Consider the following 14,793-nt stretch of genomic DNA (forward strand, 5'->3'; position numbering starts at 1 on the left):
AGACCGAGCGCAGTAAACAAGTCCGATCTAATCCACTCCTGTAACATAAGCAGACTAAAGAATCTCTAAATACAACACTGACTCCAGAACAGTTCCCCTATGAAGCCACTGTGCACAAACGGCGCAGCGCTGCTTTCACAGACCGAGCGCAGTAATCAGGTCCGATCTAATCCACTCCTGTAACATAAGCAGACTAAAGAATCTCTAAATATAACACTGACTCCAGAACAGTTCCCCTATGAAGCCACTGTGCACAAACGGCGCAGGCACTGCTTTCACAGACCGAGCGCAGTAAACAGGTCCGATCTAATCCACTCCTGTAACATAAGCAGACTAATGAATCTCTAAATACAACACTGACTCCAGAACAGTTCCCCTATGAAGCCACTGTGCACAAACGGCGCAGCGCTGCTTTCACAGACCGAGCGCAGTAAACAGGTCCGATCTAATCCACTCCTGTAACATAAGCAGACTAAAGAATCTCTAAATATAACACTGACTCCAGAACAGTTCCCCTATGAAGCCACTGTGCACAAACGGCGCAGCGCTGCTTTCACAGACCGAGCGCAGTAAACAGGTCCGATCTAATCCACTCCTGTAACATAAGCAGACTAAAGAATCTCTAAATACAACACTGACTCCAGAACAGTTCCCCTATGAAGCCACTGTGCACAAACGGCGCAGCGCTGCTTTCACAGACCGAGCGCAGTAATCAGGTCCGATCTAATCCACTCCTGTAACATAAGCAGACTAAAGAATCTCTAAATACAACACTGACTACGGAACAGTTCCCCTATGAGGCCACTGTGCATACTGTGCTTGGTTCGGACTTGATGAACGGTTCTGTACATGAGTTCAGAGTTATGATTCATTAAAAAAAACTTTTTGTTACTGAACTATTAATTAATGCCTTAATTCCACGGATTTGATTACTATATTTCGTATTTTATAAGTAATAAGTAACCGAAAAAAAAACAGAGATCCAATAACTAAAAATTTCTATGTTTATGCCCATATACTCTCTGTAACACACTATATGTCTATACATATTCCAATATTCCACACGAAGAAATTTTAGACTAATGTAGTAAAAGTAATGCAAAACCTAATGAAAGGAAAGGATCACGAACTCGTCAAGCAGATGCTCTATGACGCTGTAGAGCTGTTTGCGGGTGAAGGAGCGCCGCTGACGCCTCGCCCCCTGCTGCACGTATGACACTTGGGAGGAGTTGTCTATCAGAGGATACTGGAACTGGAAGTTGTGGACATAGTTGATACCCATCGGCGCTGGAACATCCACTGGAATAGAGTAGCCCCAAATGAGCTGAAACATACATAAGTGTTCTGGTTAAAAACATCCTGAATCTGAAGATCCACCGTTTACTTTACCACACTAAGGTGAGTCATTTGAATATATACTAAGGACTTATATTGAAGCTTATAAGAGTAGATAATTCGCCCGTCAACAAAAGATATTTGTCAAATCTTCCGAAGAGTTGGTTTTTACTCTGTTGAAAAGTCTATGATATAATGAGTAATTTCCGAAAAGTTCCCGGTTGAGGGAACTCATCCTTATGCTTTTTCCCACTCTTCTTTGAACATAAATGTGCAGGCTATAAAGGAATCCACTGATACTAGACAAAGGTATAAGCTCTTTGTAGCTTTTTAATTTTTTTAAAATAAAATAGATTTATAAAAAATGTTATTATAACATTTCTTGAAACTCCCATAGTTCATGGTATACAAGGCCAACTTCATCCTTCGTTGGCTGGGTTTAGTTTGTACCAATCCACAACTGAAGCTAAGGTAAACTATATTGGATTTTATAATTGTTTCCTTTAATATTGTCTCAGCGTATATTGACTGAATTTATTTCAGTTAACATCGTCAAGGAGATCTGTAAATCTGTGACTGTGGTCTTGGTCGTTTTATCCAACGCAGATTAGGGATTGTTTTAAAATAAGCAACAAATACAATATGAGATAATGAGAGAGATAGATTCGTGTGAAATATTTACCGTTCCAAAATTGCTCCATGCCTTCTAATACAACAGACTCGGATATGGAAAACAGGATGCTGAAAATTCTCAGTACTTTACAAGCACAATACATTTGAAAGTAGTAATACGCGCACATAATTACTGTACAGGTTTTCAGAGTGACAAATTCAAAACAAGGGTAGGATTGATAATTCTCAAAAAATCTGTAATTTTTCAAGCAATTTTACAACTTTGGCTTCTATGTCTTAATATTTCATAAAATATAATATAAGAATGGTTTTTATACGAAGACTGTGAAGAGATAGTAAGAAAATTAATGTTTTAGTGACCCATAGGAAATATTATTGATAGTACCTGTATAAAAAGTATTAATTTATTTCTAAAAAAAGTTTCTAAAGAAACTCACCTTAAAAGTTCCCCCACTGGTGAACACAATGCAAATTCCCACGTGTAACGCTGCAGCTAGTACCACAGCCAGCATGAGCCACCTGTAATAGAGACAAGCTCCATTGTAACTGAACTATTACATAATTTAGTCACTGGAAACTATATCGCAAACCAAGAACGTAGCCAGGAAAAAATTGGGGGATTGTCCAGAAACTGATATTTTCCAGTAGTGGACAGAGAGTAAGGCCTCATTTTAATCCTTAAAAAGTTCGTGACCCGTTTCTTTATTGGGAAAGATCTTTCAGCAATGAACATTTGGGGGGGAGTCCGGAACCCTCGCTTTTTCGAAATTTGGACCCCTTGCTGGTTACGTCCTTGCCGTAAACTTGATCCAATGAGAAGATGCTTTAAATAATTGAATATATCTAGTTATCGTGATGTTTTATAGTCCGTAGATTTAAGTTAGTCTAAATGTCTTAACACAAATCAGTATGGGTACTGATAAAATCCCCTAAAGCTGAAGCTTTTTTTGGATTTTTTGTTGGATTGTCTCTTCGCTATACAATCATATTGACGCTTTATTAAATATCTTCTTTGAACACCAGCTTGCATTATACAAAGCATACAGCAGTTCTCGAAACCGGTAGAGGAATCTCATCTAGGCAAGATATTGATTCGATTTTTTTAAAATTTTTTATAGACAACACATTCAAAACTAACTGTAAGACATGTAAAGAATCAATGTCAGCAGCTAATATGCATGAAAGCGGTAACTTTATCTAGTTTTATGATTGTGGTGTAACTGTTATTTATATGTCTAAGCTAAGAAAAATATGATCTGAGAAAAACTTAACGTTTCATATTTTTAGTCCTTTCGATACCACCCTATTTTGACCTCCACGAAACTAACCCGGTTGGCGATCTATTTCTTTTTTTATTAAAAAAAAACATTATGGTTGCCTGTAAAGTCGGTTTTACGGGCGAAGATTTTACGTGACAACGTCTTTTTCTCGGTAGAATATTTATTGATATGAATATTATTAAATTGCACAATAGGAACAAGGAATTGAATTAAAATAAGAATTGCACAAATTTTAACTATATAAATATATATTTTGTTTACTAAAACATTGTACATAATTTGAAATTAATTAAAATTTGTTATTGTAAATGGTAAAGTTGAATAAAACATTTACTAAAATTGGAATTTGAAATTCTTGCTAAACACAGTTAAATTCTAACTCCGCGCGTGGTGATTGGTCGGTTTAGTTCGTTTGTTTGGTCGCACTGTTATGACCATAGAGCACAGAATAGAAATAGAGAGGCCATCCGAGCGCGGCAGTGAAGCCATGCGAACAGCGGCGATGCCCACAAGAGTGAGTGGGGGAACGGTGAGTCACCTTTAGACCCAAGCGACTGGAGGGCGGCAGGAGCCACCGCTACGCATATCTGCCAGTTCTCAGTTCTCAGTTGTTTACACTACACTGCAGCGTCCAGTTGTCTACCAATCATGCCACAAGTACTTAAAACTAAATAAAGTGCCTGGTTTTGAAGAATGTTTCTTCAACTATTGAGTTCCTTCGCCTTTTTGATAGATTGTTTGACATCCTGAACTCAAGAAGTATTCGTGCAAAATATGATAAACAAGCTTTGAATCCTAATAATTACGAATTGCATTCAGAGTTTCTCATTACAGCTAAGGAGTACATATCTGAACTGAAAGATGGGATGTGGTGTGCCAATATTAGTTTCCCGTCGTAAAACTGGATTTATTGGATTACTGGTATGCATTGACACAGCACCTTATCAATGTACAATAAATATGTCAACGGTGAAAATAAACCCATTGAAATATTTACCAATATATAAAGTGAGTCAGGATCACCTTGAAAGACTTTTTTGGATACATAAGGTCACGAGGGGGGCACAATTAATAACCCTACTTGTAGGGAGTTTACAGGCTCGTTTAAGAGAATCTATATTACACAAGGAGCTTGTTGAGACAAACACCGGGAACGCCTTAGCCCTTAACAAGTCACTCATATTCTCTTTAAACAGAAGAAATGACGAAATCGGAGACATTAACACATCCATACCAGGATGGCGAAGAGGAAATTACACTTACGAGATTCCAGTCACAGAAGAAGAAGCCGTCGCAGATGGCATCGAAGAAGAGTTCCTCTTGTCGATTTTTGACTCGACTACTGATGTCGCCTGTGATATAGTAGAATATGTTGCTGGCTTTGTTGTGAGACAAATTCAGAAGAAAATTGCCTGTGAATCTTGTTTAGGGACTTTTAATAAAAAGAACGTTCAAAATGCAACAGTCTGATATACTGTAAAAACAGGGGTGGGCTTATCCAGCCCTCCGATGGAGTGGTGAAAATATGTTTAATCTGTGAAGCCATCGTCAAAAACTTTTTAAATTCTAATAAAATTACAACAACAGCAAATGTCACTGAAGTTCTAATTTCTAAAGTGTTAAAGAACTGTATTGGCCTCACACTGTTCAATACGGATCATTATAATGAACAAGAATTCGAGCAAAACCATTTGATCCTACTGTTAAAATGCATTAGTAGGAAAATATTTTCAATGTAAGACTGTTTCATTACAGTAAACAATATAATGATAAACTTCACACCAGTCGTGTTAGACACCACCTGACTAAAGTTGTTACTTTTTTAGGTCAGTAGCCTAGGCGAAGATGCTATTTGCTTGTCGAAATAATCTGTAAACAAAAGCTTGCTTATTTTATTATACCCTAAATTATTTATGATTATCTTTAGAGGAGAAAAAGTAAGTATAAAACAAAGTATATAGTGAAAACGTTAAGTTTTCTAATCGATTCATTCATTCAGCGGCGCGACACGGCAGTGGCAGCGCCCAGTGCCCGATTCCCGCTGCAGGACGGATTTTTACTTCCTCTTCAACCTAATTTATTTCCATTACCAATGATCGTAAAATTTCCCAAAAAATATATGTTAAGGTTCAACTTATGATCTCAAACTTTGCCACAGACGAAACTTTCCTGACCAAAAAATAAAAAATTTCCTCGCTTACTAACTTTTTCATGTTTTCACAATAAATTTAGTAATTTATCTAAGTATTATCAATTAATAAAAACAAAATAGAATATATAATGAATTTTTAAGCATACTATCTGTGAGTAGCTATAATAAATATTCTCTGTTCCAAGTTTGGTTTTTATAAGTCCACTTTAAGTGCATCTAATCATCGTGTATTTGAAAAAGGTTTTCTGACGCTGTGTGCCTTAGTTACGGTGAGTTGCCCACAATAGGAGTAGGGGAACATGGCTTCACTGCCCACAATGTTGGTTGAAAATACGTGTAGCCTCTCTATTTCTATTCTGTGCTCTATGGTTATGACAGGTTAGAGGTTATAATTTGTTATTTTAAATGTTTGACTAGCAATACGCGCTGTTTCTTCTCAATCGACTGAATTATGATTGATTGCAGAGTGATTTAAACTAATAATTTACTTAACACTATCAACATTTGTCAATAGTATGACATAACCTATAAACTCAGTTTCTCAACTTTTGTGTCAATCTAACAATTAATCAATCAATTATAGTTTACGATAATGAAATATCAGTGTACAATTATTTACCTTTATTGTTGTAGTTGTTGTAAATGACGAATCTAAGCACTCCACATTTTCACGAATAAACATAGTTATCTGCTTTATCCCGTGCGGCGGACCCACTGGACGGGCATCGTAACGTTACCGGGCGTTACACTTTTTCATGAGTGACTCCGAGCCGCAACCTAATTTAAGACGTTTGTCACGTCAAAAACTTCTATGGATTTATAGAAAATATGCGTTTTTGCTTTTATAATGCAAATCGGGTCTCTACTCCAAGACTTTGACTATAAGCTTATTTGATGTTAATGGAGCCATTAGGTCTTGCCAGTTACATGTTCATTCAAGATCTTCAACGGCCACTTGGTATTTTATTTCAACCAATCTGAAATGTTAAATAAAGGTTGAACATGTATACCATAGACTGGCTGACATGAAGCATCACAAATATTCTTTATATGCTTTATATGCGTACTTAGGAAGGATTCTGGAAAATTCAGCCCGTAAGTACGATAATTATTAAAAACTAAGTTGATGATGCGCATGTTGCCTACCTCAGTTTGACGAAAGTGCTGAGCCTCACAATAACTCTTCAGTGATGCATTACTTTTAAATTTAGCATGCCTCATGAATTTAGGATCTTTAGCAAATACTAAAGCATTTTGATAAATATTAACCACTCATGATACTTTTAATATGGTCGCAACCCCCTAGAAAAGCTATATTTTTGTTTTCAATCTCTCGATGAACATTCAAACCAATACACGTGGTTTATTCTTTTAACAAAGTTTAGATTTTTCATCAAGACCGAAAAGCCATAGGAGCTGAAATAGGTTTTAAATCCCTAGAAGAGCTATATTTTGTTTTTCAACTTATAGTTGTTCTAATTAGGTAAAGTTTGACACACATTTATAATTATGCTCTCAAACGACAACCGGATCCGGAAATACAGTAGACCAAAACTAGATTATAGTGGCGTAGACGCTTTCTAACCAAATAAAACTTTTCAAATCTATGTATGTATATATTTTCTTGGTTTAAGTAACAATTGAAATGCTATTTAAGCACCGGGAATAATTTAGACCGGGAAAAGATTACAAGGGTATAAAGTAGTTTTTGACCAAAGTAGGCTTATATGTAATCTATAACCAAATATGTATTTTTCATGGTTGCAACAAGGCAAGCTCTAATATAGTGTTTGTGAAATATAATTGATTTGAATCCGAAATGCTTCTTCACGCACAAAACCTGAAATAAAAGCCAGTAGCGATGTTTTGTAACGTTTTGTAACCTGTTTCAAAATTATCATAGGACACTGTATTGCATCATATTTCCTTTCACTACGATTACTAAGTAGCCAACCTAGTATAGTGAATAGTTCATGTGTTACTGACTTGGTTGAATAATTCATCCAAACAGGATGGAACGTTGCAGATAGATTTGTGTAGCCTATTTCATTGCTACGTATGAATTCTATTTCACTCTCCAACTTCCAAGGCCCATAAACTTTACTGATATGCCTATTATCTGTTTTATCCAACATATCTTAATCTTTATCTTTATCCAATAATTTTCTTAACAGATTTTTTAATATAAAATTCAACTTTAACATATACACCGTAGGCACTAGCTGGCTATTGATAACATATTTATCGAATATTTTTCTGAGTACCTATATTTAACAGACGTGGATAATACACGATTCAGTATTAACATATATAACGTGGGTACCTGCTAGTTATTGATAGTCTTTTTCGAATAGTGTTCTTAATATATTTAATGTATGTGTTTAATATAAAATTTAGACTTATATATATAACGTGGATACCCGCTAGTCATTGATAAAGTCTTTTTCGAATAATGTTCTTAATAAATGTAATTTAACATTAACATATATAACTGACTTTCTGAAACAATTTTTTGTAGTATTACCAAAACATAAGGGTTAACTATGAAATTTTCTATGAATGTGGTTGGTATGAAAACCAAACATCTATGTAGTATTTAAGTAATTCTTGTAATCTTACCTCACAGTCATTCTGAAGCAGAACTCTGTAACAAACACACAAGAAATAACTGGACGGCAGAGCTACTTTGACACCTACGTGCAACCAGTTAGAAGAGCAATGACCTGTTGTTACCATGCCCTAGTCAATTAGTTCTAAGAAGGGAAAGAGTTTGTATGAACTGTATTACAAATAATCAACCAAGACTCTTCTACCTAAAATAAATACATAGCAGTATCAGTTACCCTAAGTTTAAAAACATACAATTGACTACAGAACATAATTGATTACATTTTCCTCAAAAGTCAAATATTTTGTAAACATTACATTTCCCTTAATTTAAAAAGGTTCTTCAAAACGTTTTATGTTTCATCATTTATAAATATTGACTAGCATTTTGTTATTTTGTACTAATTCTTTGAATAGCAAATTTTTATGAGCTTTGGAACCAACATACGTGAAATAAACTTAAATAAATTTAAATTGAAGCTATGCACATCTGCACTCGTTCCACGTGCATTTTAGTCTTTTATGTTTACAGGAATATTAAATTTAATTGCACCTTCCAATGGCCGATTGGCTTTAGAAGGAAAAAGAATCACATCCCCAAATACACCCGGTCGCTACATACGCCATGTGAGAAAAACAATAAACAGTCTTGACAGACAAACATTTATTTCAAGAACAGAGAGCGGACAGAGTCAGAAACCAGTGTGGTCACAAGATCCAGCAGGCCGGTCTCACAGTCCGGATACAGGCTGGTACAGTCTGAGCCAGACGAAGAGCTAGAGTTGAGGTTATGTTGCATTGCCCTCCCCTGTCTCTCAGCTGTGTAGTACTCCCTGGCTGTAGCGTCTATTGGCTCATCCTGAGTAGACGTAGGGCTGTAACATTACACTAGATTTAAAAAATTAATACGATCAAAAGTGTATACAAAACTAGTAAAGTCCATTTCCTTGAATTAGTTCAAAATATAAATTAATTTATTTTGTATTTTTTGTACTGAGTCGATACATTGATGTTACAATTAAAACAAAAAACATATTCAGACTCACTCTGGGGAGTCATATTACTCGAACATATGTATAAGTTTACGGTTAACATTTTGTAACTAAATTCGGCTCTTTACAGCGAAGTGAAATATTTCAAGATTGTAGGCCTAACTACAGTAAGAACACTTGACTTCAGTTCACCCTAGCCTCGCAATACCTTCCCTACATCAAACGGAACCATGTCTAAACATTAAATTTGGTTGTCATCACTGCAAACGAAATTTCTTTATTCTATAATGCCTGCCTGACTACCTGTACGAAGGAAATCTTGAAAATGAAATTACCTATAGACCTGACAATTTAAGAGCAACCTCAGTGAAGCCTGTTAGACTACATTTGAAGTAGCTTACTCCAATTTTCTAACCATAAATTAATTATTTGGTAGCGCTGTACACTACAGATACAGAATTATCTCACACTTATGTAACTTATGTAATTATCTTATGTAATACACTTATGTAATTAGCTCACACTTATGTAACAGAGTTATGAATGTCAGTAACAGACACAGCTAGTTATTTTAGTGACACCTACAGATCATCTTATCAACTTATTGTTTTAATCCGTGTATTCTTGAGGGGGATATACCCGATTGTTTAAAGTTTTCCAGAATTGCTTCCATTTAAAAAAGGCGATCATATGTTACCATCCAGTTATCGGCCTATCTCTTTTATTCATATTATGGCTAATGTTTCAGAAAACATTATAAAAAGACAGTTATGATAATCAATTTGGCTACAGAGAGGGCCGTTCCACAATAATGGCAGTGGATAATCTTGTTACACAATTGTACTTAGCTTTGGAGAAGTGCATCGCTCAGGTCACATTGTGTGATCTGAACAAGGCATTTGACTGTGTGGCACATGATATTCTTATTAAGAAATTGCATTATTATGGTCTAAAAGATTGTGAACTTACATTTTTGTGTCATATCTTAGTAATAGAACACAGTTGGTTGAGGTAAATGGTAAGAGATCTATGATATTATATGTTAACTAAGGTGTTCCACAAGGCTCAATTTTGGGACCAGTGCTCTTCTTAATTTTAATTAATGATGTTTCTTGTAATGTTGATTGTTTTTCCACTGTGTATACAGATGATATCTCTTTGGTCTCTTCTCACAATAACATTCATTCTCTTGAACATATCTCTCTGAGGAGTTTTTACAAAGCTGGCTTACTGTCAATAGTCTGTTTTTAAATGCTGAAAAAACTAAAAAGATTATCATTCAATAATGCATATCCATCTGATAAATATTCTGAGATTATAATTTTTTTGGCATCTACAGTACGTTGTTTGTAAATTAACGTGGAAATGTCATATTGAGTTTCTGTGTAAGGAGTTGTCTAAAGTTATATTTATACTGTGTAATTCAAAGACAATTGTTCCTAAGGTTTATTTAAGTCTATCATACTTTTTTTGAGAGCACTTTGAGATATGGCTTGATTGTATGGAGTAATTGTATAGGAATTGGTAATGTTTTAATTTTGCAAAAGAAAGCTGTCAGAATCTTGACCAACTCCTAGTTACAAGAACATTGTAAGCCCTTGTTTGTGGACACGTTAATTCTGACAGTTGTCAATTTGTATATTCATGAAGTAATTAAGATTGTGAGAAAAGATATCGATAGTTTTATGTCCATGTCCACAATACTAGTTTTAAAAATAAAAATGATATAACAAGATGTGGATTGACAAGGACATAAAAATATCACAATGCACTTGCTGCAAAATTGTACGAGTTTTGGTGTCTGCTTCCTTTTTGTGGATTTTATGAACTGAGTACCACTTCTGTTTGTAGGATTAGTATTTCTATAAATTGTTGACGAGACCTATTATAATTTTGGTAATTTCTTAATGGTCAATAAATATCTTATATTATTATCTAGTACATTCTACCAACAATACTGACGTGAGCAAGACGTGAAGCAGTTCTCCCAAGATGCCGTTGTGTTCAAGGGGAGTCTCCGCCGCCTCGCATACGGATCGCAACAAACAACTGCGTCCTCCAAGACCCAGTCTGAGCAAACAGATCATCTGTGACGTATCACTTTATAAAATAGATTATTTTAAATTTTTAGACAGATAAAATGTTTATTTTAGGGTTACATCGGGAGAAAATACAGCTACAACTTCCTCTTTCAACTTGTCATAATTTTAAGATTGAACTTTTGTCTTTTTACTTTGTGAATGAATATCAAAAAACTTTTAAAACTTTCCAAAATCACTGGCTATTTCAAGTTTTTTAGTTTTCCAATGGAGGATTGCCCTTTGGAGAAGAATCGAATGAACAACGAAGAAACAAACTCTGAATACCATAAAAGTCACCTTTTAAAAGCCTTTGATTTTATTTCCAATACTATACATAAATAGAAGGGAAAGCGGAATTTTATTTCCACTCTGTATATACTGTCTAACCATAAATGGAAAAAACTTACCAAAATCTAAACTTTCAATGTTAAAGAACTTTATTTTTACAATATGATAATTTACTATAAAGAGAATTTGTTGTAGCAAATATACATGCTATACCTGGACAGAAGAGACTCGGCAACCTTGTACAGATGCCACCTAGAAGCGCCGACCCCGCGACGTGCGAAGGCCACGTACGGATCGACGAAGTGGGTGGCGTTGTTGGGCAAAATGTAGTTGGTCTTCAAAATGAGACCGTAAGTAAGACTTGTCCGGGGAGCATCTATGGGGACACCAAATCCACAGATGATCTAAAATAAAAGATACTGAAGTAAGTGAACTGAAATTGCTAAACATTGAAACGTGAGTACGTAAACAGTCAGCAACAAAATAGTCTGATGGCATTTGTGGCAGTGTTGCCATATCGCTGCTGACCATATGTTGAGGCGTATCAGTAATTTCTCATACATATAAAACTGGCAACACTGATAGGCGTGGAATGCAGTGGGGGATTACAGCAGCTGTCATCGGTGTGGGCTGCTATAGTATAAAACTTGAAAATTGAATCAGTTCTGTGTTTTTTGAAAACGTATGCATATAGAAACGCGCAGTAATTTCACATAAGTTTTAGTTTTAATGCTTTTACTCTAAGTACTTCATCAACGGGTCATCTATATATTTTTAAACACCTTTCTAAAAGAGATTCAACTTTCTACACTGGGTACAACAAAAACGGATGCGTCACTTCGTCTGAGCAAAAGGTATCACGGAGCTGCACCTCACCAACCGCAAATGTGGAGTATTGGGGTAAAATGGATGATCGGTGGATGTATGAAATGGTGAATGGAGGATGACTGTTAGAGAGAGTTTAAAGGTTTTGCAAGCTTAAACGTGAAAGAGTATCGCTGGAAGGACTCTTTGATTGGAAGAGACTGTAAAAGAGCTAAGATTCTTCCAAGGTGACATGACTGAGGTAGAGAGGGTTTAAAGGTTTTGCAAGCCTAACGTGAGAGAGTACCGATGGAAGACTCTTTGACTGGGAAGAGAGTGTAAAAAGAGCTAAGATTCTTCCCAGTTGACATGACTGAGGTAGAGAGGGTTTAAAGGTTTTGCAAGCCTAACGTGAGAGAGTACCGCTGGAAGACTCTTTGACTGGAAGAGACTGGAAAAGAGTTAAAGGTTCTTCCAAGTTGACATGACTGAGGTAGTATCCCTCTTGACGGTGGATGTAACATGGGATCTCAAAAAATACTTACACCCAAAGCTAATCCTTTCACTCCAAAACCAGCGTAAATATCATTTTAGTACTAAATGCAAAGACGTTCCTTAAGGATTCTTGTCTGTTAAAATGAGTCAGACGAGATGTACAGTGAAATAAATACATGTCTTCCTCTTAGCACAATTATCCATTCAACCCGTTTGCGTGTCTTTTGCTGACCTGCAACTTGTTACCAAGGCCGGGTGCCCAGACCAGGTAGCGGGGGTGGCGACGGACATGGATCCTGCTCCTGGAGGACGCAGCCACAGCCATCATCAGCAAAAACACAAGCAACAACCGCCACCGTGGCCATCTATACTGTTGACATTAGCAGGTGCAATCAAGGTAAGTATCAATGAGATGAGAATATAATGCATTGAAGAATCTTGGAGCATTGGAAAGAAGTTTGAATTATTATCACTAGTAAATGAATACAACATTTTCCAATATTGCGCAAGGCCTTTTGGAATCAATAGTTCCATCATCATCATTTTTTGAAGTGCCTGATGATGGAATCACTGATTCCGAAAGGCCTTGCGCAATAAAAAGTAATATTGCGAAAACGTTGTATTCATTTAATAGTGATAATAATTCAATGTATGTAATACTTAACTGCTGAAATAAAAAAAAAAAAAAAAAAAAAAAAAAAAAAACAAAGAAAACAAATGATGTTATTGAACAGGTTATTGTTTGAACATGATTATAAAGTATGTAGATCTATAGTTACCAAACTGTCTGAAATTAATAACTCCTACTATCAGTGCAAGCTGCGTAGCATCTTCAATGCACTAGCGAAATATAAAATTAAAAATGCCTTTATTAAAGAGGCGGGGTTAGGGCTGTCAAGCCCTCTCTACCACTCAACCTCATATCATATACAGTAAATTAACAATATATGTAAACTTTTAACATACTTAACTTTATAATATAATGTAAAAAAAATTACTTAATTGGCATAAAAATAACTCCTGAACTTAATAATATAATTTTTAATTAGAGATAAATAAAAAAAAGCTAACAACGTAAAAATATAAAATAAAAAATAACAATAACACATTCTACCGTTCCAACACACTGCCTGACCTCATACACACACTGCACGTATAATACCACTGCCCGTCAACCCCACAGCTGCCCCAGTAGAACGTCCCTGACCCTCGCCTCCAAATTTGTCCCTCAAGTGCCTACCATGAAAGAAAATAAAATTCTGAAGGGCCTGCTCTCAAAATGTACAAGATGACAAATTTAATATAAACTTAAGGGTTAATTTTGAGGGCGGAATAATACCAACATTATATTACCTCACTATGTATTTACATAACAATTTCATTGATTTAACACTATTTGAAATAAGTCCTCCCACTAGTTTTAAAAATACGATCAAAACTCTACAGAGTATTCTCGGGAGTTCTACTTCAATTCTTAGGTCAAAAGCTAAACATGTGCTAGTCACATGCTAGCATCTCACATTTCTCTTAGGCTTTCTTACTTACGTTCCTGAATTTCTAAATTATTAACAAACAATGAGTGTGAGCCTAAATGGTGTTTTTCAGTAACCATTTAAAGTAAAAGTTTTTTTTTACTTGGCTACCAATAGATAGATATGAACAGAACTTATATGCAGTATGATTAAATATATAACAAGAGCTCATCAAGATTTGAAGAGGTGGTGAAATAATTAATTACTATTGTATCTGGTCTACTTTGTATTGAAGTCTGAAGGAATCTTTAGCACATAGAAATCAATAAATACGGGCTGTGTAAGATTTGAAGAGAAGGTGGTGAAAAACTTTGTTTTTTATCTGGACTTCTTGAAACATTAGCTTAAATTCTGTAGTAACCTTTAGTGCGCATATAAATAAATACTGGCTGAAACTACATGTAAGATTTGAAAAAAAGGTGGTGAAAAATATATTTTGTATCTGGTCTTCTTCAAATATTGGCTTCAATTCTATAGAAATTCCTTTAGTTCACATAAAAATAAATACAGGCTGAAACGGCACCTCATAATGCTATCCGACAGCCTGACCTATCTTTAAGGCTAACACAACACAAAGCGCACTCTGTAGGGTTA

The 14,793-nt window shown here is 35.5% G+C and overlaps 2 protein-coding genes across 2 annotated transcripts in view; both read right to left on the minus strand.

Annotated features, from left to right (window-relative positions):
* Positions 1 to 8,030, minus strand: part of LOC124366724 — an 11,590-nt gene extending 3,560 nt beyond the window's left edge. The window contains exons 1-4 of the mRNA XM_046823325.1: positions 8,020 to 8,030; positions 2,406 to 2,487; positions 1,131 to 1,324; positions 509 to 595 (exon numbers count right to left, since the gene is read on the minus strand). Coding sequence (XP_046679281.1) covers positions 509 to 595; positions 1,131 to 1,324; positions 2,406 to 2,487; positions 8,020 to 8,030 — 374 coding nt within the window. The remainder of the gene's footprint in view (positions 1 to 508; positions 596 to 1,130; positions 1,325 to 2,405; positions 2,488 to 8,019) is intronic.
* Positions 8,031 to 8,663: 633 nt separating this feature from the next.
* LOC124366530 lies at positions 8,664 to 13,015 on the minus strand. The gene is made up of 4 exons (XM_046823121.1): positions 12,900 to 13,015; positions 11,582 to 11,772; positions 10,962 to 11,069; positions 8,664 to 8,882 (listed from the first exon to the last, which is right to left on the minus strand). The coding sequence occupies exons 1-4, from the start codon at positions 12,993 to 12,995 to the stop codon at positions 8,672 to 8,674; spliced, it is 606 nt and encodes a 201-aa protein (XP_046679077.1). The 5' UTR covers positions 12,996 to 13,015; the 3' UTR covers positions 8,664 to 8,671.
* Between the last annotated feature and the right edge of the window lie 1,778 nt (positions 13,016 to 14,793).

This window comes from Homalodisca vitripennis, chromosome 7, assembly GCF_021130785.1.
Source record: "Homalodisca vitripennis isolate AUS2020 chromosome 7, UT_GWSS_2.1, whole genome shotgun sequence".
NCBI lineage: Eukaryota > Metazoa > Arthropoda > Insecta > Hemiptera > Cicadellidae > Homalodisca > Homalodisca vitripennis.

Bases quoted from the DNA above. Each gene is read 5' to 3' on its own strand.
- LOC124366530 (XM_046823121.1), bottom strand. From the start codon at position 12,995: ATGATGGCTGTGGCTGCGTCCTCCAGGAGCAGGATCCATGTCCGTCGC. The intron at 11,773-12,899 runs GTCAGCAAAAGA...CTTTTATTTTAG, and splicing joins GCCTTGGTAACAAGTTGCAG to ATCATCTGTGGATTTGGTGT. The intron at 8,883-10,961 runs GTCAGTATTGTT...GTAATGTTACAG, and splicing joins CTGCTTCACGTCTTGCTCAC to CCCTACGTCTACTCAGGATG.